A 27,020-nucleotide genomic window follows, 5' to 3' on the forward strand; every position below is an offset into this window, starting at 1 on the left:
CTAGGCAAATAAAAACTCTAGTGTGCTTACCCAATCATGAGTGATGGCTAAAAAAGTGGTAACTAACTAGTTAGCTAGTTAAATGCATTAATACGCACTAAGGGAAACAAATGAGTATATGATCATGTATCAAATCGTGTCAGCAAGAAGTTGGAAGTGTCATGGTTGTGGTATTCTTGATACCTTGAACATTTTACTGCCCAATATCACCTCATGTGAGGAGCAACACCACTGAAATGTATATTTTGAGCTGTAAATACACTCAGAAAACCAGAGAATGCATTTTGAATTCAATATTAAATACATAAATATGACGATTTAAATTAATTAATAGTATCTTCCTTTTAAAGTTAACAAAAAAGATGAGACAACATCTTAATAAGAGACATTGTTTATCTCCAAGGCTGAATTTTATATAAGTAAAGTTATGAAGAGCACTTACTTAAAGTGATCCACTAGTACAGTAGATGGGTTAGTATTGAGCTTAATATTTCTTGAGAGCATTAAATGAAACAAAATATCGGCATTATTTTATTAATGCAATAATTCTTGGCTTCATTCAGTTGCACATGAAATTGATAGTCACCAAAATATAGGATGTGCTGGATCAAGTGCTATTTTATACGCTGTTGTATTAAGGTGGAAGGCATCTTGTAGAATGAAACCAAATTTGCACTGATTAATGTGATAATTACAGATTTCCATTCATAAATATTGATGTAACTTTAGAACTTATGTAAGTCGGCATCCATAATGTGCGCAAAATGTTTATGTTTAAAAGTAAAGTGCCCAGAATTTTGAAATGATCCCTGCAATGACTTCCAACCCACACACCCAATAGAATTATTACCCAAAACACAAACACTCTCGTCCCTGCAAATGAAAACCCTTCCTTCATTACCGCCCCATCCGGCAGGTTGATGAGGTTTTATCATGATTGCAGCTAAAACAAAACAAGTACCTCTTGACAGCCTCTGGATTGGAAATGTCTTGCAATTTCCATACTGTCTTCCTCATAGAGCATCTGATGAAGTTCACCATTTACTGTTGTGACAGGAGCTAAATTAGAGGGCTCCATCACACAATGGGAAGCCGCACACAACTTTAATTAAAAAGGTAGTAATTTGAGAAGTGTTAAATGGAGCTTGGATAAATAACAAAACGGGTGAATTGCAAAATGTGGCCTAAAGGTATTAAAAGAGGGATTGAGAATTCTCTGGATACAGCAATCTATAAGAATTCTCATTAATAAAATTTGGATGGGAGGATCAAGATCTATCTTTTATAAACCAAAGTTGATAACTATGCATAGTTTTTTTTTTGTTGTTTTTTTTTTTAAGTTGGTAATTCCTTTCCACTGGCAAACAACATCCATATTTCAACGTGGTCAGTACTAGGCCTTGGCTGTCACGTTAGAACTACACTTCACATGACATGTAGCAGTTATTAACCCACAAATTCAAATGGGATTACAGCATGTTACTGTCATTTCACTGTATAAAGACAGACATTAAATAGAATCAAAGCGCAATGGCCGTCGATGTCAGTTCTACTGCAAGTCATTGTGATATTTTTGACGCTTTGAGCTGTTCTTTCTGAGTCATACATGTATAAAACATTATGAAATGACAATGTAATAATAACAATAATAACAACAACAACAAAAAATGTCCAGGAAGTGCAAGTTGCGCACCAATAAATGGCGAGACAGTCATATTCCAAACACGAAACTTGAAAGCGTCTCAGGGGAAATCTAGTGTCACACTGTTTTTTCTCCCTCACGCTCGCTTGCAGGTGAATTTTAAGTCCTCGAAAAGGTCACAGACATCAGGTAAGTCCTGCTCTAAAAGGCCCTAGTGCTGTTCTATGCGCTGACCTGTGAAATATCAAGGCATCCGGCACGGCTGAAACGATGCGACTTGAAAGGCTTTCAGCAGTCGCCTCTGGACAACCCCGACGGGAGAAAGCCAGCAAGGTGGAGGAAAATCAGTGTGGGTGGTTCACACATAGTATGTGTTTGTGTGTGTGTGAGATGTGTTATCTTGTGTAATAAAAGAGAGAGAGATTTAAAATGGCTGCTTTTTTCCTAGGTTGCAATGGCTGTCTGGCATTTATGTATGAATTTAACAGTTCTATATAACAATAATATTAATTTTTAATAAGGATTATAGACAATATTTATGAAATAGACATGTTTGTGGGTACTTGTTTGTGTGCATGTGTGGTGTGAGTGCAAATAAAAGATGAGTCATCAAAAAAAAAAGTTTTCATTTTGAACTTTGCAATTAAATAACTCTCAGGCTGAAATCTCAAATTATACTCTTAGTATAAACAGGTTAAAATAGTTTCAAATAATTTTTTGAACATTCAGTGGAAAAATTAAATGAAAAAGTCTTATTTTGGTATAAAAAATGGGTCATTTCTCCTGAACAGAACACAAAGGGTAATGAAATGAGATGACACTAGAGCTCGCTCCAGCTGTTGATTGTCCATGCGACCCAGAGCACTGAAGGACTCACCTAATTTTTTCCTCTGCAGAGAACCTGAAGATTTTCTGAAACTATGTTCCTCCACTCAGCGTCTTAGTAAAGAGTAGTGTTCCATGCAATAGAATTCTGTAATTTGGCTGAAATAACAGCATGACGCTGATGTGGAGCTGTATAATAATCAGCACAATGATCCGGAAAGTACAACTTCAACATTGAACAGCAGAAATTGTACTTCAGTGAAGCACATCTAAAGATTTCAATAAAATTCTATCCTTGAATACAAGATAAGGAATGAATACAAACAAGTTATTCAGATTGAACAGATAATGCGTCTAATGTTGTAATGAATACAAAAAAAAAAAAAGATATTTATACATAGATACCAATAAGAGGTGCACTATTTATTTATTTATGTATGTATGTATGTATTTATGGGAAAATTTGTCAAGAAGCTTCAGATTCAGACTAGGAGTGTGCATTGAGACAGTAATCCTGCAGGATGAAACAAAAAAGCCAATCAAGCACACATTTTTTACTTTTATGCAGCATTTGAAAGGTACATGTATAAAACCGGCAGGTTTGCCAGGGTTCAGCAAAATTCCATCCCCATCTACATCTCAAAAACCACATAAAAAGACTTGAAACGAGCCCAAAAGGTTTGGACATTGGACAAGGGAGACACTTTTTTCTTCATTTTCACAGTCTTTACATGGGAATCAAGTCAACAGTGGTGCGCACGCATTTCTGATTTATTTATAAAGCAGCTGCTCCATATCTCTGCTGGTGTCTCCAAAAATAATCATTTAATTCATTCCTGGAGAGTCCTACAGGCATTACAATGATGTTCTGCTTCAAGGACCCCATTCTGACTCATAGCTTCACTCCAAGTGCATCTCAGCTTCAGATTAGATTATTATATTCTGTCTAGCAAACTTTTCTGACCTTTCTGGAATGTTTGCCTGATTTTTGGAAAGACATAATTGTTTTGAAACATAGTTAGTTGCTTACTCATTAGAGAGTCACATTAGCTAGAAGATAGAAAGCGTCCCAGAAAGTTCCACAGCATCTTTTTCAGGAGTTGAATAAAGTTATGTTCTGCAAGTTGCAATTTGCTGTTATAATTTTAGGTATAGACCATTTTCTGAATAGGGATATAGATATATGAATATATGAATATTTGGACCACTAAACAGATAAAACAGTCGCATTGCATTACACCCCTAATCCTTAGTTCCTTGATGAATCAATGTTCTAATAATAAACGTTGGTATTTTGTCCACCAAGATTAATCAATATAAGAAAATATGGCCATATAAAATATTAATCAATATAAGAAAATATGGCCATATAAAATATTAATCAATATAAGAAAATATGGCAAAAATCTCACTAAAACTGAGTAAACTGTATATTCCGTGACTCACACAGAATTTTCACTGTTAGTCTTTCCTCTTTGCTATAACAGTCATTAATTTTACATTTCACTTGCTCATAGAGTGTGTGTGTGTGTGTGTGTGTGTGTGTGCGTGTGCATAGAGCCAGGTGGACTGGTGTCGCGTTCACAGCGAATTCTCCCTCCCAGTGTTCCAGGGATCAGCTCTGGATCCACCCTGACCAGGATAAAGCACTTACTGAAGATGAATGAATGAAGGATTTGTTGTTGTTGTTTACACATATTTCTCACATTTTACAAATCTTTGGATATTATGTGTAAAATAAAACACTGGCTCTAAAACCATGAACATCCTCCTCGAAATGAAATATTCACAACAACATGGCGCACACACGTATATGAACTTCTAGAACAAATGATGTTTTCCTCCCTGATAAACTGAGAGCAATGCAAATGCTGGTGATTTTTTCAGATACATCAGAACAAACAAAGAAGGTCGCAAATGTAATAGAAATGTAGTGAATTATTTATTAACATACTTTTGTACTGTTTCTTTTCTGACCAGTGGGGGGAAGAAAAAAATCCAACAAATACGTGATAAGAAAGAATGAAGGAAATGGAAAAAAAAAAAAAACATTCAGGATATGATACAATACCTTACAATACAATATGATATGAGACCCTATGATATGATAGGATACAATTTGATACATTAAATAAATTGAATAAACAAACAAACAAACAAACAAACTTCAGCTTTACTGGGGATATTGACATTGTTTTTATCATCTCTACCAACATGTTTGAGATAATAAATGTGTTACCTGTTTAAATAATTTAATAAAAGACCTTAAAAATTCCCACAAACTTTATACTCGCTCAAACACTTGGGTATATCTCTCCATCGGTGCATTATATTATCTAAACATTTAAATGTTTACACTGAAATTTGACTATTTCTTTGTTCATTCTATAGCTGTTTATGGAGTTGTAGAGAAAAGCTATATAATATTTCATATATTTTTCAATATTTTCATACATTCAGTATTCCCAAACTATGGCTTAATAGTTGATCATAAAATTTGGAATTTTTACAAAAATTTACAAGAAATTTTTGCAAGAAATTTTACAAGAGGTTTGTAATAAGATTGAAGTTCAGTAAAGGCAAAAGAGGCAAAAGAGGACTGAGCTTTACTTATTGCAAACCATATATGCCATTAAAATGTATTGCAAAACTGCACAACTATAAATATATTTTGGTACGGTATTGACTGCAGGTCAAAATAGTAGTTACTTGATACTATTGCTATGTATGATGTAATCATTAAACTTGTGTAAAAATTAAGTAATGTTTGAAAACTGGGTAACAAATGGATTTTTGAAACTGTAATACTGCAATATAAAATAATTCACAGTTTGGTCAACTAATTGTCACGTGCTAAATGTGTGAAAAAATGAACTTGGTACTAAAGAAATCATTAATTAAAAAAAAAAAATACACACAATCTCAACACTCACGGTAAATTTAAGACCATTCTTATTTAACCTTCTCAAAGCCTAACAGCATAGACCTTCACTGCCAACATAATCACGAACACCAACTTTATTTTCCCACAGGCTAGTGTTTTGCTAATTACATTGAAATAATTAGGGTCAAAACACAAGATTAAGGTTCTTAGCTAATGACTTAAAGACAGACAACTGTTGGATTTTATCTTCTAACCCTCAAGCTAGAGCTCCAACAGTTTCTAATGGCTTGGCACATTAATGTTAATTATCGGATAATTTCCCCGAAAACATTCCAGTGCAGTGTCTATGAAGGGAAGGGTTTTTAATGTTTACAAAACTGAACTTTATTGTTTTTGTTCTTTTTTGTTTTTGCCAATCAACATGAACTTCATAACCTTTTGTTTCATTTGTGCCTAATGTTTGCTCTGCTCTAACACTCCTGCTGAACACATGCCTTGAAAACCTCCTGAAGACATTAATCCTGTGTTTTAGAGCAGTTGGGAGCCGATACCTCAAACTGTTCAACTGGCTTGTTGTATTTTAATTTAAATCCTCTGTTGTATTTTTGCATTTATACCAATTCTGATTGGTCAGTAATTGTTGCTTAATTTTCTATAGCAACAGCTCTAACAACAGTGCTGCCTTTAAAATCAGATCACAGGTTTATATTTATTTGTTCTAATACATTACTGTATTAAGAATGCATTGTTACATAACAATGTTGGTATCTTTTTTTTCTTGAAGAGGCTCCAGTCTCAGCACTTTGTAAATCTTTTTGAGTTTCTTGGAGTTTCTTTGGAAATTCCTTTTGAGTTTCTTGGAAATCTGACAAGCAACATTCATTTTATAGAGATTTTTTTTATATATACAAATTCATCAAACTCAAAATCAAAATCCAACCAATCCAAAACTTTTAACATCAAACCACCTTCTCCAAGTCCATTTGTAATTAAATAATTAAATACACTTTGGATTGTAGCAATGTATGTCCCTACTGATGATCCATAATTAGTAGATACAAAATATAAAGAAAAAAGACAAAAAAGATGTTTCACTTATATTGACTAACACCCCAAGACAGAGCCACACATATTTAACCTCACACACCAGAACAACTGATCTGCCTCCACCATTTAAGGTCACACCGTTCATTATAATGGACATGTCGTTTTTTTGGAACTCCTCTCAGGCTGGTGGGACTCCTCTGACCTTTCTCTAAAAGTCAGCAGCTGTCTAGACGTTGCAAGGCTGCTGCAACTATCCCAAGCCACACAGGAAGTATGTTAACATAACAAAACTACGATCTCAATTAACAATGGGAGAGGAATGAAGAACAATTCAGTGCAACATGATATAAGACACATTTTGGAGCGATGGAGCGATTGGAGTTCAGCTGTTTCTCGACACATGCTGTGTTCCTGAGCTGGAACAGCAGAAGGAGGCCGGGCGAGTCCCAGCAGGCCTAATTTGTGGAAAGCTGAATATTATCATGGCCGCCCTCGTTTTGTCAATATGGAATCCCAGGACTGTGCCAGCCATCAGTATGATGCATTGCGGCTCCAGCTGCACGGAGACAGAGGATTTGAGGGGCTTTGTGGCACTCAGGCTGTCTGGAGTTTGGGTCTGTATTGCTGAGTTTTAAAGTAAAGCAAAGCACCTGCTCACCTTTTCACTAGACTTGTGAACTCCGCTAACACTTTCTGTCTATAAATCATTATCATTGTACTTAGAAAGTTTTGGTAATAATCTTATAGTTGTATTGCTTTGTAAGCATTTTATAGAGTTTATTTATCACCCCATAATGCTCCTATAAGAATGACAGTCATAAAGATTTATGAATACTGGCTTCATAGAAGTGTTACCAAAAGTGTTTTGTTGTGGTTTGCAGTCTTCAGGGAGTCCTACATTTCAAAACAAAGTTGCAGTTATTGCTATTGTTGTTGTTTCACTGAAGTGCATAACAGTAGTGGTGGAGGATATGAAAAGTATCACAGTACAAAACAATATATAATATGTATGACCATATTTGGCTTTCCTGAAATTTGCTAAGAAGTTGCAGTAAAAAAAAAAGTGAAAAGTGAAATACAACTGGTTAAACCCTATGTCCTGTGATTCCTGTATTCCTAATGCATCACTGATATATTATATAGAATACATAATGCCTTGTATTGCCTGGCTGAGGCCTGCATAATTGCTCATACATAGCTACAAACATACCTAACACTTTATTAAGCATTAGTATATGTAAGAAATAACACACGATTCGTAAATAAATATAAATGAAAAATATTTTTTTCGTTGTCACTTGTAACCTGAACAACAGTTTCTTGAATTGGGAAAGCATTGCTGTTTGAAGCATACAGTAGTTAGCCTGCTTGCATAGTCACATTAGACTGAAAATGGAAAGCTTGCCCAAAAGTTCCACAGGGCGTCTGGTTTGGGAGTTTAATAAAGTTATAAAGTTATGCTCTGCAAAAAAAAAAAAAAAAAAAAAAAAAAAAAAAAGGTATTTGATGTTAGAATTTGTGAATGGAGAATGACTTCTTTTTCCAGCAACTCTGTTTTTTTTTTTTTTCAGTGTCTTCCAGTGTTTTTAGGACATAGTTATAGGGCAATTGAAATTGAAAACATTGAAAAAACATTGAAAAAACATTGAAAAAAAGAAAAAGCTTCTGGTCCAGACCACGCCCATTTCCAGTTTAAATCTGAATATAAAAACAGATACAATTATTCTGTGCACTACACTGATAGAGATACAAATACAGATAATGGCATTGTGTTACACCTTTGGTATGTACAACTGAACTAATATTATAATGCATATTATTATATTATATTGTAACCTAAATTGCACATGCATTACAGTGTGTTATACCACAGTGCTGTTAATTGCTGTGGTATTAGAGGAATATCTTCTCTGTTCTGGCACCAAAGTGGTGGAATGAACTTCCCCTAGATGTCCGAACAGCTGAGTCACTGGCAGTCTTCAAACGACGGCTAAAGACTTACCTCTTCATAAAATACTTAAATTAGCACTTTCCAAAAAAAAAAAAAAAAAAAAAAAACTCCCCAACAGAGTGATGGTATTCCTAGTTTGTGACCTACCGAGCCAATATCAGAATGTATTTTTGATAGACTTCAAAGCACTATTGTAAGTCGCTCTGGATAAGGGCGTCTGCCAAATGCCATAAATGTAAATGTAAATATAACATTTTGGATGTGCTTCCGTCCCATCATATTTTATTCCTTACTTATCTATTTTTATGTAACATTACAAACATATATAATGCATTACGACATTATAAAAAAAAAAAAGAAGTCATAATGGCTTAGCATCCAATTAGCTACCTGATATTATGCAGATTTGATCTGACTGTCTGATGCAACTAGTCTCTGTTAACATGCTGTCCAACACTGGTTAGTGTTCTAAAAGTTCACATGCAGAACTAACACACTGATGTATGGAGCACTCCGTCTTTTCACTAAACACTCCCAATGTAATAACTAAGGAGATTTAACTTTACTTCATTAAATGAACAGTAATTAAGCAAAAGAGCAGTGACATTGTTCTTACCTTGGCAGTCAGCAATATGCAAACAACGGCTAAGAGTAAATTCATATTTGCAAACCTATTTGAATAAGAGCAACGTTATGTAAACATTGAATGTTCATTAGGGTGGAAATGGATTTGAGGTCTGGCTCGTATTAATTCATTCTCAATGTCAATGTGTAGTGAAAAAGTGTGTGAGTGCGCGGATATCTGTTTGCTCCAAATACCCATATCTGAGTCTGTATCTGGAGCTGGATCTAAACTTGAAGTGGGCGTGGCCTAAACCAGAAACCACACTGTCCCCAGAAACACTGGAAAAAACTAGAGGTAAAAATGTCAGCACTGTTAGCATGATCTGTAAATTCTAGCTGTGACACGTCCTTAACCTCAGACCAGTTCATAATTGTGTTTTACTGTTTTTTTTTAAATTATTATTTATTTATTTATTTATTTTTAATTCCCACTCATACACCTAGGCTGCCTGCTATATTTTCTAACAAATTAATTTGGTGCTGATTCCCAAAATATAACAAAACCACTAGCCTAAATGAAACCATTGTGACCCTGACCAGGCAGTTACTAAGGATGAAGGAATGAAAGCTGTAAATCCACTGTGTAACGGCTCACATTAATGAATGTGCTACTTTTTTGTCTTGTGAGCTTGATATACAGTATGGCTGCTTGCTCGCCTGAAAGTGAAAACATCCCATTTTAGTTGAGTTTCATGGGATCCCAGTCTGATGCACACCTCTAGACTCAACTAGAATCTAAAAAGAAAGAAAGAAAGAAAAAAAAATAGTGTGCCTTATACTGATATCTGTATTTGTATCTGATTAGAACATATTATCTGTTAAATCCAAATGATGTATTTGCATTTAGTTCCAAAGAAAAGCAGTAAATTGAAAGTATTATTCCTTCTTCCGCTCAGTCCTTTAGAGAAGAGGGCATCTACATGCGTCTCAGTTGGCTTAATTACAAGCCTAGAAGGTGTGTTATGTAGCCCTCTAGGACTGGACTTGATAAGCCCTGCTATAGGAACTCTTCCTCTTTAAAGTGTAGCTGAGCTTTTTAAAACGATCTTTTTTTCATCAAACGTTCAAAGGTTTTTACATTCTAATATTTTCCTTTTTTTTGTTTTTTTTTTTTTTGAAAGTGGGTCTTTCCTCACTTCTAAGCTGCATTTTACCAGACTCAGGTCTTTAAAACGTCTCATACAGTATATCAGCCCAGGTTATTTAGTATATACTGTATTTTTGTCAAAAAAGCTTCTCCCTAATCACATGACCTATTTTCATCTACAGGGGCACACACATATAAAACCACCATCTGGATCAGATCCATTAAACTTTCACTCTGCTGACACCAGAAAGAGCTTCAGACATCTCATAATACAGAGATGCCCTGCAACATAATGGGAAAATAAACATGACTGTATAATGTATAAATCCTGATCTCACTGAAAATGATCAGAATTTCAAGGCATTAAAAATACCTCAGCCTACTCACTCGCTTACTCACACTAACATGGGTGGCTGGTGTAAATGGGTGAGCAGGGCTATGCTTCTATCTTTCAAAGATAAACAGACGTCAATATAAGGTTTCATTTTCAGCATCCACGTCAGGTTATTTGCTGTTAACAAATGTTTTAAGGATTATTTGGAGCTTCTGTGGAACTAAGTGCATCAGCACCAAGATATGCAGAATGGTATGATGGAGTCAGGCTGTGGCTGATTTCTTTCTAGCTCAGACTGTAGATTTATGCAACCTAATAAGCTTTTTTGCTTGAATGAAATGGTCACAACTAAATGATTACAACTCATTAAACTTGTTAAATGTTTTTATTCACATGAAACACAGCATCACAAATCAGGTTTAGCTGCCAACCTACCTTTACATGTGTGTGTGTGTGTATGTGTGTGTTTGTCCAACATCATTCTTATGTCATCCAAGAGACCTCTTTATATAATGCATTACTCAATCCAATCCTAATAGTTCATTATGGACCTATTGATAGATTATAGCCCTCCCATTTTGTGATATTCATGTTGGTTTGTGTGTATTCGTACACATTTTCAATAAGGTAACCATGGTAACACTCTTATATGCATTGCCTTCATTATATTATACAAGCAATATAAGCCATCCTTTTAGAGAGAATGAGGCTAACACAGAAAAAGAAGCATCTCCCTGTCCTGGATTTTGGAAATAACACTCGGCTGGAGATCGCTGAGCGACATCAATGACTTTTTGACTCCTGTTGTTATTTCGGCTGCTCTGGTGGTTGGAGTCTAATCTGTTTCTCTGTTTCTCTCCCTGTCTGTTTTTTCCCCCTGAGGATGTCTAATGACAGCATTGTAGCAGCCTGCTAATCCACAACACGGGCACTTGTTCACCTTATTTAACTACAGAGAGCTGCAGAACAACAGCTGAGAGACAATCCAGACTCGGTGGAAGGTGCTGTTGTAGATAGAGAAGAAAAGACCGAGGGGATTGAGAGACAGAGAAAAAAAGAGTAAGAATAGAGAGATATATATCTTACCTCCATAAGGAGCTTTCAGTGACGCTGCCCAAGTGGAAGTCATAAAGCTTGGTCAGGATCAGAATCACCTGTAAAATGCAAAAAGCAGAAGTCAGGCCTTTGGGAAAGACTGTAAAATATCAGGCATTTAAAATAAAAAATTATATGCGAACATATACACGTTGCTTTGGGTTATTTATTTATTTATTTATTTATTTATTTATTTTACTAGATACGCTAGACATTTTTGAGCTTTGAACTTTTTTCTCTCTCTTTTTTTGCTTAAGCTGAAGGAATATAAAGAAAAAATGTTAGTAGAAATCATAATAGAAATGAATTAGCACCAAGTTAATTGAAGTTAATTAACTCTTTCTAGCAGTACGCTAGTGTTCCATTCTGCCGGCGGAAAGGAAATCAACTTATCAGCCATTTTCAATCAGTATAAACAAATGAATTACTTTATCACCACAAGTCTGTCATAAGATTAGTCAGGATGCTGTTGGGTTTCTGTGTGTAGAGTATCGTGACTCTGTGTTTAGCTGCCTGTGAGCAGGGTGATGGGAAAGGGGAGGAGTGCGAGCCCTCTGCTTGGCAAACAATTCACACCTCTCCACAATAACACTGGTACAGAGATAAAACAGACAGCACAACTAAAGCTTTTTTGATAGTAAAACACTGTATACAACGGCCACAATAAAATTATAACATTCAAACCTAGTAGACTAAGTAAAGAAAGAAATACTTAGGAAAAACTGCAAATTCTTAAAGCCCTAAATGTCAACTTTCACATGAGCCTTCAACTCCAACTGTGGAGTGTGAGATAACAAATAAACTCAATGCTGAACATGGGCACCTCCAAAACAGGCACAAATTCCATTGTTTGGTCTCTGGTAAAAAGAGTTAGAGTAAGTTAAATGAACTTGTACCTGAATGAAATATTTGATTACTCTTACAAGAAACATAATCACTTAAACTCAATAATCTTTTCAAAACAGAAAGGTCAGACACATGTAAGATGCCATAAACCCTTATGCAATGTCCGCAATGGCTATGAGCAAAAAAAAAAAAAAAGTAAAAAAAGCGACGTTTCTGCAGTTCCTTCTATGTGTATGTGTTCACTCTTGTGCTTCCAAAGCTCACAGGATGATATGACTCTGATTCAGATCTGATTGAGCCATGATCTGGATGGATCATTGGATTGACAAGTATTTTTTGTTTATTTCAGGTGAGATGGCATTTGTCTTATGTCACATACTAGCAAGCCAAAGATACGAACACCATCCCCTTAGAGGGAAGGGTCACTACAAATCAATACAAAGTTATTCTGACTGATCACATTTATTCAATGATGAAACATTTCTACCCTGACAGGAGTGGTCTCTTCCAGAATGACCCCGCCCCCAACCACAGGGCACTTGAGATCTCTGTCCAAATGAACATCGATGGGAGATTTTGGAGCAAAACACCAACTCGTAGAATCTATGACAAGATGCACTGAAGCCGTTCCAATGGCTCATCACCTTAATAGGATACGTTATGTTGGTTTTCCTTTAATTTGTCACCTGTCCATGCATTGCTCCTAAAATACTGGTTCCCAAATTGGGGTCCTTGTTACAATTATTAGCGTGTTTGGATGGTCACTTTAATTAACTGAATTTTATCGATGCCTCACTAACTTATAAACAAGTCAGCCTTTAAATAATGTCAAAATCAACCTAATGTGTTCACTGTCTGTTCAGGAATAAAACATTTCTAACCACAATATCATTGTACACAGTTAATTAATGAGCTTAATATTTGAATCATTGGATTAACTTATATCATAGATCTGTACTGATGGTGTCATCTAATTTATTTTACAGTTAAAGGGGTCCCTAGCTGCAGAAAACTGCTGTCTTAAGGGATCATTCATTCAAAAGAGTAACTCAATAGAGACTTGAATGAATACTATTTTGTATGCAAAATTATCCAGGAATATACAGTATTCAGTAAGTCAGGTTAAGAGGAATTAAACCACACAGTAAATTTATTACCATTAAATATAGAGGCCTGTTTCTTACGTATGCCTAATAAATGAAAAAAGTAAAAGACTAGCAGAGGATAGGGATAACTATTAGTCACGGTTGGTACCCGTAACCTTCCTCAGAGGCGTTTTATATAATCGCGGTTATTTCCAGCCCTCAGGTCCTGCCTCGTCTCCAATTCGGGGGCTGGACAGGCCAAGGTGACTGTCCTCATTTGCATATCTCCCATCAGTCTTTCTTGTCAGGGTCTGCCATTAAACTACCCCTTTCTTTGAACTGAACTGACAAGTACACTCTTCCGTTGAGTCACACCGCTAGCGGTGGCTCCAGAGAACATGCTATAGAATCTGAATGCGATGAAAGGTTGGAAAAGTGTCAGAGAGGGAAACGAAAGAAAGACAGAAAGAAAGAATGAAAGAAAGAATCGGCATAGGAATTTGGTAGTTCCCCTTGACCTGTTCTGTCATGTCTTCCTCACAGCAAGGCTGTTTCTACAAACTGTCCCAGTGGTTTTGGAAAGCCCGAGGGAGGAAGATTTGCTACTTGAGAGGAATAAGGTCTGAGATGTGTAGTTGTGAAAAAGAAAAAAAAGGAGGGGTGGGGGCGAGGGGTTATGGACCTCGGGCCCACTTTTTGCAAGATGGAGAGCAGATGGTTCTGGTCAGCTGGAGTCGCTGTGCCCAAGAGGAGGGCAGGATGCAAAGTGAGACAGGAGAAAAAATAAATTAGTTGGACAAAAATGCTCAGTTCCTATAGAACAGCATGTGTGTATGTGTGTGTGTGTGTGTGTGTGTGTGTATGTGTGCTCCCAAGAGTCTCTGGTTGTCTGACATACGTGGGTTGATGTGCTGTAGGGGGATGCACACATGATGCACTGACAAAGACACACAAACACACACCAGCAGCCCTCATGTCTTTCTGAATTGTAGATCTGAACAGATGGCTGAAATGAAAAAAAAAAGAAAAACTTTTTTTTTTTTTATAAAACACATTACAATCTGAGAGTAGATATGGAATCTGTACTGAGAGAAAGGTCAAACTAGCAAATCTGTTGCAAAACTGCTAATCTGTTGTGCTATGCTAAATGAACGGAGCACGGCAAATGACATTAGTGGACATATCGGTGTCATTAGTTTGTGTAGTCAGGCACTTTGAACAAAAAAAAAACAACACATGGCTTTGCAACTGATGCATCATTTTGTAAAATAAATTGTGACTCTAAAGATACATACCAGACACGATACAAAGAGACGGCGCATCTCGGACGGAAGGCTTTCTCTCTGAAACCCCAATTGACCTGCAATTAACGCTTGAAATATCAATAATGTCAATTATGCTTGACTTGGATTATCATCATTGGACTTTAATTAAGGAACTGTGGAGCATAGAAATATTATTAGCATAACTAAATGTTCCACGTCCACAAAGCCTAATTTAAAGTGTCAAACTCAATTTTTCGGGTGTGAGGCAACATGCCCCGCTACTAATGAACAGATTAATGACCCTCTCTCCCTTTCACTCGCGCTCACCGCTCTTACTTTTTGTACTTTTTAATTGTGTTATCTCTTGATTGCAAGTGTCTCCTGCTGGGTCAGCGCTGTGCAGATCAAAGATCTGCAGCAGTAAATTAAACGTTGCATTTAAATAACAGCCCGCAACACCGGAGAGTACTTATTAATCTGCAACGATGAATCAGTCGCTGGTGCAGAGAAGCCCTAGTAATAAAATGACACCGCAGATACGGCGCAATAAAACCAGAGTTAATGCAACACATCCATAAGCTTGTAAATGTCAGCTTGGAGCAAAACAACAAGCCTGTTACCTGAGCTAATATGCAAAAGTGTTATCTTGAATACGAATAAAAATATGAAAATGCAATCATCTGTGGTGTGCCTGCAAATCAGAGGCAGAGCCAAGAGGTAGCCAGGTGTACCTTAGTGTAAAATGTGGACACCTTTCTGGCCACTCCCTCCAGTCAGGGTCAGCAAGAGCCTGTCATCATTATAAAAGCAGCACAATCTGAATAAGATTGCATTACATTGTGTAAATTCCTGAAATCAGGAAAACTAACATTCGTTTTAGATCGTCACACAACACTGCACTCTACAACAACTTATTAATAGGCTACATTGAATTGTTTATCCATGATTGATTTGTTTATCCAGTGACATTTACTCCCATTACATTCCCATTATACACTCCCATTATATCATCGGACCTGCCAACTTTGATGCATTTTGCACAGAAGCTCCACAACTTAACTTCAGAGTATGCTAGTATGAGTTATCAGTCCAAAGTATGCCAAAAGAATTTTTTTGTCCATAATAAAAATGGAACAGGAGCCAATCAGCATATCATCTCTGGAAGCTCCGCCCCTTCTACCATCTTACATGCTCTCGACTGTAGGGTGCACAACAAAATCCTAGCAAGTCCAGATATTTTCAGCCTCTTTGATTGAGGTAAAGGACCTGAACTGAGTGCCATCTTTGGCAGGGTAAAGCAAAAGAATCCCATATGTTTAGCTTAAGCTGTGTTCATGGCCCGAGTGAAAACCTGGCAGCGTTTCACTGTGGATCTGCTGTAGCTAGAGGTGAAGCATATGCTCCTTCTATCAACGGTAAGAGGCTCTTCCTTGGCAGCATGAATAATGGCAGTTGGGATGTGTAACGAAGCACACTGAAAATCACAGTGCAGCTCGCTCCTCATTTACATGCGATGTCGCTGTATTTGTGATGGGCTCACAAGACCTCAATTTGTAGGTCGTCTAAAGAAGGAAATCATTTAGGTAGAAAAAGGCTAAGAAACTGAATAGCACTGGATTACGAGTATTACCATCTTTTCCAGTCCTCCATGTCCACCATTTTACTTTCCACTGACGGAAGCATCTTGTTATGGTTGTCTAAAATACTGCAATTAGTTTCAATGTTGAAACTAATATCTCGCTAATCTCAGATTTTATGGAAGAGGCAGCAGTGTTAGCTCTGTCTGGACAATTCTTAGTCTTTCCCCATCTCTTGGATTTGAACCAGATGAGGTTCTGAACAGTTGCGCTGTTTTTTTTTTCAACAATAGCTTTGACATCAGGTCACGCTTTAGAAGATGTCACTAATAGTCTCGAACATATATCTATAAGTATAATATCCATCCATCCACTTTTCCATACCGGTTATCTTACACAGGGTTGATGGGGAGCCTGGAGCCTAACCCAGGAGACTCAGGGCACAAGGCAGGGGACACCCTTGATGGGGTGCCAACCCATTGCAGGGCACAATCACACACACACTACAGACAATTTGGAAATACCAATCATCCTACAATGCATGTCTTTGGACTGGGGAGAAAACCAGAGTACCTGGAGGAAACACTGGAAACATGGAGAGAACATGCAAGCTCTGCGCGCACCGGGCTGAGGCGGGATTCGAGTTCCCAACCTTGGAGGTGCGAGGCAACAGTTATAATCACTAAGCCACCGTGCCCCACCCTCCCCAAGATTAATATCAATTTGGAAAAAGAAGAAAATGCCATCTCACTGGGGAAAAGAAATCTGCAAAGAGGCCTTAAGCTGAGAGCTGAAACCTTAAGCCAGGATCTTCTCTAACAGATGAGGGTTCCTTTCGGAGTCTGGCTCATTTCAAATTTCTTTAACTTTGTTACTGTTGCATCTGGCTTGCTCATTGGGGATCTAAATCTACAGCTGGATTGATGCTGAGCTGCTGTTGAAATGAAATGAATTAAAATCACTGGGTGTGCACTGGGTTTATGAAATATTACATGAGATATAGAATGTAACAGTTTGGCTTTTGTTTGGCTATTTGGTTGTAGTAACTTTTCTTAGCATGGCATTGATTACATGTGCATCATACAGAAAACAAAAGTCTTAGGCCACATTGGAAATCTGGGATTTTTTTTTTTAATTTAAAATTGAAAATAAACAGAAAGTTTCAGAATTTTGAAATATTTAAAACAAAGAAAGTAAATGTCCAATATCTTGAATATTTAATGTTAAATATCCTGCACTATTTCTAGGTCCCTATTAAATGTAAGAAAATTTGTGATATTGACCATGTAAACTGCTGTTATAGTAGCACCAATGGGCACAGAACTACACTACCCATCAGCCCCAGCATGTCACATGTCTCATTAAACACTCTCACCTGTGTCTCGTTATGCCTTGTTAGCATATTGTTAGCACTATTTAAGTTCCAGTCTTTCAGTGCATCACGGTCAAGCTGCTGTTGTAATTATTGTTTGTTGCTGTTGTGTGTGTGCAACAGTATTCTAGTCTGTTTTCTTTTTTTTTTTTTTTTGGTCTTGTATCCATGGTTCATGTTTATGGTGCTTGTCTTCACTTTTTGGTTGTTTGTTTGCACTTAAATTATCTGCAATTGCATCCGCCTTTGCCTCCCATTCATGACAACTGCTTTGTACAAAAGGTCAGATTTTCCTCATGCCTAATCTCTTCTACTGAAGCATGTGTTCAGACGACACTTTGATGGATTTAATCTAAAACGGATCATAAGGTTTTACATAAACTCGAGGAGTCCATGCCAGCTCGAGTGCACACTGTCATTAAAGCAGAAAAGGAGACACACCAAGTACTCAGAAACTCTGAAATTCATGTAAATATTCCAAAGATTCTACTTTTCACTGAAGCTGTGATCAATAATATAAAGTGTTGTATTAAATTAAGTAAAAAGAATGCAAAAGCGAAGCATTTCCTTTAGTGCTCTCGGACTTTTAGACCGCACGGTATGTTTATCACGGAATTACCAAATTATGTGTTAGACGAGGGATAACAACAGATCCCAAAAGATGCACCTTTCTAAATGTTCGTTGTATCATCATGAATTTACATCCTGACAGCCAGTTTCTCTGTGCTCTGGGTGGGAAGGATGTCTTTCCTCATTCCCCTGTCGATCAGACAGACACTCGCCAGTTGTGGGCGTCTGTCAAAATCATGTATACAGAAGTGTGCTAAGTTAGAAAACATGTGGTTTCATGTGTCTCAGAGGAAGCAAGTGTTAGGCCTGAGATTCTGAATATCTCTTGTGCAATAGGGGAGATTTAACTAGCAAACGGGAATTGTGGGGATATGACTAACTGGCTAAAAAAAAAAACACTAATGATTTGACGTTAAGAATGTAAAAACAAATATTAAATGAAAAAAAAATGGTGTCACGATTTTAAATTCTCACAAGTCAACAGGCAACACTTGAACTCCGCATTATGATACAGACTTAACCATGTCATACACCTGCCATATCTGATGTAAGATGCTGTCATAATTTGTCAGTTGATGTCTAGAAACACAACAGGAATAGGTTATTGTTATCTGTAGGTATAATGATAGGTGTCATAATGTTGAATATCATGACAGTTTATGTTTAATGAGGTAATTTTTGCTAATTGCGATAGTGCTAGTCAGCATATGGATTAAGACAGATGCCATTACACACACTGTACATCACATCATGAAAATGTAATATAAACATTCAGCGTATGATACAACAGTTTCATGTTAGCATTAACTGCGATGGTATGAATAGTATAATAATACGCAATGACATTTTATTCATTGTGTAGTTTTTTTTTCTTAGTTTCTAAAGCTTTTACCTCGTCTTAATATCCTATGACCTACATGATTAGTGTATTTTTTTAACATTATGACAGAAGCATGACATTATAATGACATTTTTTTTTCTATAGATAAAGTAAAGCAAGCCCACTTTAAACTATCTTGGCACTCTGACAGACACATGACACAATGACATTCTTTTCTAGATGTAAAGTTAAGCGAGCACTATTTTTAACTAACCTAACATTCTATGATAGACACATGACACAATAATGACTTTTTTATAAATAAAATAAAGCACCATTTTAATAATCTGGACACTCTGACAGAAGAAAGACGCAATAATGACATTTGTACTATAGCTAAAGTAAAGCAAGCCCATTTTAACTGACACGCTGTGACAAATGACGCAATGACATTTTTCCCTACAGATGAATTAAACAAAGGCAATTTAACTGTTTGAACATTTTCTGCTGAACATATGGCACAGAAATGACATTTGTCTTCTATAGATAAAGTAAAGCAATCTTGTTATTTATGTTTTTATCTAGGCACTTTATAACAAAGACATGGCACAATAATGTTTTTTTCTATATATAAAGTAAAGCAAAGCCCTTTATAATTATCCTGATACCCTATGACAGACAGATGACACAATAATGACATTGTTTCTATAGCTACAGTAAAGCAAGCCCTCTTTTATTATTATCTTGAAACCCTATGACAGACAGATGACACAATGTTTTCTATAGTCATGGTTGTCACAGTGGGGTCTGTGAAGCATAGCCAGGGGGGTCAGTGAGTTTTTATTGATTGATTTATTTATTTATTTGTTTGTTTGTTTTAAATTTGCATGTGACAAAGCTATGAAGACATCACCATGGAAATTACTAATAACTGTAGCAAAACATTTTTATATTACTAGGTAACTGCTGTTACAACTTGGAATTTGACATGAGACATGACAGATGTATGACATGCTTATTTCAGTTATAACAAAGTATTACCAGGCTACATCATTTGTTTAAAATGTTATGAATGGATAGAGTGTAAATGAGGGACTGGGATAGTCATCATATCTTTTATTAATTCATTCTTGCTTACCATAATTCCTATGATTTATGGCCTTAATATGTAACTTAAGCCCCTGACAGGAGATGCCATCTGCAATTACTGAGTGCAATGTACACAAACGCGCAACACTAGATGATGAGCCAGTGAACACACTCATGCCAGATGATGTGCCACTTGGCACTGATTATTATCCAAACGTGATTAGACTTTCAGTATCACAGTGAGGACCCTGGTACAAAACAAATAGTCCAATAAACCAGCTGAGCATGATCATTACACAGGAGAAACCAACTGCATGATCATTACACAGCAAAAACATGATGGCTCCACTATGTGAATTAAAAAAACCCTCTTTCCCCACACCTCTCACCTTATCCCTTACAAGATAGGCTGCAAAGCAGATTTCAGATTAGTATTAAAAGCTATTGACTTGCAAAGTGGCACAGAGAAAAACACCTCAATGAGGTAATAGCTCAGCAAGTCTAGACCATCTAGGCTGATTGCAGCTAGGAACAAGTGGAGGAGGAAAACACCTCATTAAAAATGAACTACTTATCTATTACATACACACACTTGTACAAGCACATACAAAGAGTCTCCCTTAAAGCATTTATTACACCTTTGGAACTTAGTGAAGCTCCACCCAAGTACTAGATTTTACTCATATAACATATTGTCTATAAAATCCTCACAGAGACCTGACAAATCAAATCAACTCTAATAAAAAAAATGATAATATTTGATCTCTACTTGGGGTATATACTCTACAAATATAACAAGAATGTTAGAAATTATGGGCTACACATGGAACAGCATGTTTTCAGTACTTATATCAATCAAGTCAAAGTTGGTTGCACTCACATGTTGATTTGCACTCACACATGTCCCCATTCACCATCACAAGAATCTCCAAGCACATTAAATATTGTATATAAGATCTATTTGTATATATTGTGCACACTTCTTTTGTTATACTATTGGAAAAAAGCACACCTGGGTAGTCAGGACATTCAGATCAGACGTTTTGCTGGCTGGTCTCCCATAAAGAAACAAGTTACACTCTGCCTACAGGTCTCCTAATTAAAATCAATGTAACTTCTACTGCTTGTTAAGGTGAAATGCGAGCACTTATCAGTTGGAATTTTAATTATACAGACTCAGACCTGAAGCTAACCTGCATGTGAGGCAAAACGAAGGCAGATTTTGCGCAATGCATAAACAAAACCAGATTTTGCGCAATGCATAAAATCACGCAGATACACGTCAAGAACTTCAGTTAATATTTACATCAAATATCAGAATGGGGAAAAATGTGATCTCTGTGACTTGGATGTTCGTGGCATGGTTGCTGGTGGCAGACAGGCTGGTTTGAGTATTTCAGAATCTGCTGGGATTTTCATACACAAGTCACTACAGACTGGTGCGAAAAACAAAAAACATCCAGCAAGCAGCAGTTCTGCCTCTAGAGATTGTTAAAACAGTGTTAAAAAAAAAAAAAAAACAGCTGCTTGCATTACAGTCATGTTTATGGATGGATCAGTCTATTTTAATCAATCTATTTTTAAATTTTTAACAAATCTATGAGGTACAAACTTGATGAGCAAAAACACTCACCAGACTGCAGAAGACAAATTCTTCTTCATATTCATTTTTATCTCTCATCTTTCCATTATTTCTAGTTCAGCACATCATATTGAAACTCGGTTAAACCAATTAAACACATTTCCTCTTTCATTCTTTAATTTTACTTGAAAATTAATTTGTTTGCAAGCTGTTGTCTTCTCAAATTTAACATTTAAGGAAAACAAGCTTTAGGAAAATGTTTCTACAGAAATTTAAGAGACTATCCCATTTATATTCTTTATATTTTTTAATCCAAACAGCAGTGGTGTCACTTTGGTAAAATGCTTCTATGTTATTATTTATGAGAATTTCTCCACAATTACAACAATTTCTAAAAAAAAAAAAAAAAAAAATCACTTTTTGCTCTGTCTTTGTGTCAAAGTAATTACAACTACTATAAGTAATTATAACTCTATGTTTTCCTAGAAAGACCACAGAGAACAACATGCAAAAATCATGTGCACACACACTCACACAACAACAACAACAACAACAACAACAACAACAACATATTGACTATGTGCCTACATATTGACTATTTTCCCCTGGGTGTATCTGAGCCGTCCCAGACCTCCGTTTTAGCCAGTCGAGTGAATCAAACACTATCTGGCTGTATGCAGCAGAAGCGCCAGGGCCAGAGTGAGAGATAAAACTCTCTCTCTCTCTCTCTCTCTCTCTCTGTCTGTCTCTTCATTATGCCTAGTGCCAGTAAAGTCTAAAATCCCATGCTACAAATTATGCACGACCAAATCCTCAATATAAAAAAATATAAAAATGCCACGACTGTAGAGCTGATTGTAAAATGGATGTTGTAATATTTATCGTTTTGTTCTCTGAAGCACAGCTATTATTACCACTACAGAGGGTTTTTTTTATTCCTCTTATATCACAACAATTTGCCATGAGAATAATGACTTTTCTTTACCATTTATTACACATGCTATTTTAACCATTGATAGTTACATTTAATGTCTCGTGGAACATCCTTGAAACAAGTTAGTTCCTTTTATCGCTTACGTTATAACGGTTATAAACAGTCGTTCTCTGATCAGCCTCTCACTTTCTCTCTCTCATGAAGTTAATAAGACAAAAAAACATAGCTTGTAGTTACCGAGAAACCAGTAAGAGCAAAATCTTCTGCTCTGAAAACTGTCCCATGCTGGAAAACTTCCTTACTGTTACAAAGCACTGACAGTGGAGGCTCCTTCCATAAATATTGAATAAACATCTCCTCTTTTTTTAGATAATAACTACACAATAAGACTTTAAGGATCAAATATTTATTTAAACATTACAAAGGAACATTGCAGTTATTTTCCCAGCTAAAAGACACACAGTCATTAAGACACACAGTCACAGACACACAAGGATTAATTGTGCATAAGAGGATGTGACATTTGAATGACCTTTTTTTGTGACTTCGAATCAGAAATTCAATAACATTTACTTGGCAAATGTGTACTATGCACAGGAATTTCTCTCACCAATTCAGTTAATATGTGACCTGATAAATATCTTAAATTATATCTGTCATTATGATTGGTGCAAGAGTATCATGCTAAGGAAGCCAGTAAGTACTCTCACATTGCTGCTGTCAGTATCAACCTTAACTGTCATTTTCACTGAAGTATTTATGTATATTATTCAAAGCTTCATATAGAGAATATTGAGTAGTGTAGATAAAACAAGATGAAACTGCGATTTGAAAAAAAAAAGCTGATCATTGACCCTCTTCAGTGCGAATAAGACATGCAATTCCATTAAAGTTAGCTCTAAACTTTCACTGCCACCTGACAGCAATTTTCTTCCTTTTCCTCCAAAGAGCTGCTCCTGTATCACTGAGATTGTTCTCCAGAAAGCACACTCACACACACACACACACACACACACACACTTAAACGCCCACTGAGTAGCCTCACTTACTAACACCTAGTCACGTTCTGCTTCCTTAATTAGGTCCTTGTTTTCGCACACAGGTCCTGTGAGCCCTGCTACTGATGGGGAATATCCTCCAAAGACCAGGAAAAACAAGAAATATACTACACGGCAAAATCCTGCCATTAGTCAGCTGAACAGCATTAGAACAGCAATCAGTGTGCTTGCTTTTTGAGACTTCTTTGGGTGCACCTGGGACCTTTTGCTGTTACCCATCAGGAAATGATGCAACGTCACCTGCCAGATAATGTCAGATAGCAATGCTAGTCGCGACACAAGTTAAGACTGCAGCGGCGGTAGAATGACAGCTGTAAGCTGCCATATCACTCATGTAACTGACAGTCAGTTTGCTTTTGGCCTTGAGCATGGTATTGTTGGACATTTTGTTATTCTTAGCTTTCTTTTCTTATTCTGTTGCAGGTTTTATGATGAATAAATAGCTCAAATAGAACACAAATTATGTCAGTTATTTTTTATTATTTAATTTATTTCTATTTTTTATTCAGTATTTTTTTTATTTTAAGTGGGACAAAATTATTTCAGGACATTTTTTTTCTCACATATATGCTTAACTCTATTTCTTATTCAGGGCATTTTGACATGGGAATAACACTGAAAATATAAAATATTCCAAGAAAATATATTCCCTCAGTGTTTTGATGATCGTAAAATAAATTGCTATCTAACTGATTGGTCCAGAATTTCCCAAAATGTGTTCAATTGGCTCGAGAAATGGTGGCTGTGACAGTCATAGCACTGTGTCACCCAAAATTGACTAGAAATATTGCTTTACATTGTTTAGTGATGTTAATGTTCCACCAATGAGCAATGAGTAAGTTAGAGTTATGTTTATTATAAACAGAAACGGGTGGAAAACCTTTCTGATAGCTATGATGTCTTATGTCTTAAGCCAGAGCATGTTTTTTGTGTTTTTTGATGTCTGAACTTAGCGTCTTTTCTATGACCTAAGCATACACTGAAAAAAAAGGCTTTCTGAATTCATTTGTTAATGTCAAGTGAAATATGTTTATTTCAAAAGAATTTTAAATTGATTATTATTGAGCTGAACCAAAAACATATATAAAATTGAATACACAGGTGAAATTTAATAATTCACTAAATGTCAAATTCATTTTTTTTCACTGTAATTTGTGGAATTCGCTTATTTTATAAAACTATTAATGTCTATGAATGGGTATTTATTTTAGTTAGGATGTGCGTTATGAATTCCCTGTCCGTTGAAAATGAAGTGCCCTTTTGGCAATGCTGATACGCCATCGGGCCTGGTTTTAGCCTGTGGTCATATGATCAGATGTTCAAACACAGACGTTGTCAAGGATGTTCTTCCTCTTTCATCTACATGCTGTGAATTTGGAAATTATGTGTCTACTTCATGTGTGTTAGATGAAGCATTACCCTTCCAGAATGATGCATTTGTTTACCTATTTAACTCAATATGTAGTTTTCTTTCAAATAAAATAAGAAGCTTAGTATTCTAATCGTATCTTTAAAGTATTCTACAAATAATTTTTGTCCCAGTTTAGTCTGTGGAAAGTATAGATTTAGTAAATAAAGGTACATAAAACAGTAAGCTCTATACATATTTTTACAATACTATGAGTTGTGTATTTAATGCACTTATAATCCACTTAAAAGTTATTTTTTTATGGTAATGAAAACATAAAAGCTATGGATGCAAATTAAACAAAAAATAATAATAATAATAATAAAATAATAATACTGGTCTAGACCTGTGCACTGGATGTCTTATGTAATAAAAGACTCGACATCCTGCAAAAAGGGTTCAGCTAAATAATTAGAGGCAGAGAGGCAATTAGACCATGTCTGATAAACAGCATTAGCAAAGAAGGGCCAGCACAATGACAGAAATTGTGCTTTTCCACTGATCTTGGTCCAAACTCTGTTTTAAAGCTACTGTATTTCCTGACCTATAATGAACAAGAAGTACAACACTGGAGACTAAAGATAATAAACAGGAGCAGGAAACAATGAAACAATGCAATCCAACTGTCATAATTCACATTCTGACACAAGACTTTCCCATGAGCAAAAGTGTTAGCTGTGTTGCATGGTGTGTGAGCCTGACTCGAACATGCATACCTATCACGCTCTTCCCATGTCACTGCTACAGACAGCTATATTCCTCAGAGCACCTTCAGCAAGTGAACCAGAGAAAGGTGGTTATGTATAGTAAATGAAACACAGCAAGATGAGCATTGAACCTTTAATTGACAGTGCGCTGGTCAAGATTTGTAGTGTTCCTATTATCACTGTCACAAATGCCCCCTTTCACAATGCTGCCATGGCTCCCAATGTGAAACATGTTGCCAAGTTCTCCATACATTTTTGTATTTCCATGTGCCTTTGTTTTGGTTTTTGGCCTGTCTCCTCCCTGGCTTGTCATTCTTCTGTTACTCAGTGTGTTCACCTGCTTGGTGTTAGCTCTTGATTACTTTGCTTACTTGATTTGTTTACTTATACCCTGGTATGAATATGTGTCTTTGCAAAGTCTTGACAAATGCTTCGTACATTACCTACCCATAGATTGCCTTCTAGTTTCCTGTTGTTTATTTGACCCATGGATTTGGTCTGCCTGTACCGTGATCCCTGCTATATTTCATGATGATGATTCCTGGACTCCACAAAATAAAGAGTACATCAATTTTACACACTTGCCTCCGTCCCACTACCATTTGATTGAATTACAAATAAATGGCAACATCTGGGGAACACAGTAAAACAAATAATAGTTGATACAATGTGAGTGACATTATTTTATGTCTGAGGAAAAAATAAGTTTCACACCAGACTCCTTGGTTGTATTAACATCCATCCTCTCAATCTTACTGCACAAAAACGCAGACATGGCATAATGCAGTGTTAAAGTTCCAGCATTGCCAGAAAAAGAAAAAAAAAGTTTCTGCAAAAAAGCATAATGTCAGAAGGAATAACACAAGATTAATCCTGAGAGCTACCTTTTCAAGATAGAGAAACCTGCTAACCTTGAAGGAAATGAAGCTGGATGACAAATTGCCTACATTTCTCCTGGACATGTAACATGATTATCACTATTATAAACTGTTTAGATCAATGACTGTAGTAACTAATCATTAAATTATATGACATGTCAGTATTTCACATATTTATAGTCATATATCACTGAGTAGAATGAGACAAACAGTGCCTGGGTGCATGACCTGGCTGCATAGAAAATAGATAAACCTCTGATTATGCTCTCTTACTATGCATTCTTAACTATTATTCCATCAAAAAGTTATTTGGAAGATTAGTGAGGATGAACTTTATTCT

The 27,020-nt window shown here is 36.3% G+C and overlaps 1 protein-coding gene across 1 annotated transcript in view; it reads right to left on the reverse strand.

Annotated features, from left to right (window-relative positions):
- sorcs3a (sortilin related VPS10 domain containing receptor 3a) overlaps window positions 1-27,020 on the reverse strand; it is a 244,440-nt gene that overhangs the window by 129,659 nt on the left and 87,761 nt on the right. Inside the window, exon 2 of the mRNA XM_053229891.1 lies at window positions 11,481-11,548. Coding sequence (XP_053085866.1) covers window positions 11,481-11,548 — 68 coding nt within the window. The remainder of the gene's footprint in view (window positions 1-11,480; window positions 11,549-27,020) is intronic.

Source organism: Pangasianodon hypophthalmus, chromosome 26 (assembly GCF_027358585.1).
Source record: "Pangasianodon hypophthalmus isolate fPanHyp1 chromosome 26, fPanHyp1.pri, whole genome shotgun sequence".
NCBI classification, from domain to species: domain Eukaryota; kingdom Metazoa; phylum Chordata; class Actinopteri; order Siluriformes; family Pangasiidae; genus Pangasianodon; species Pangasianodon hypophthalmus.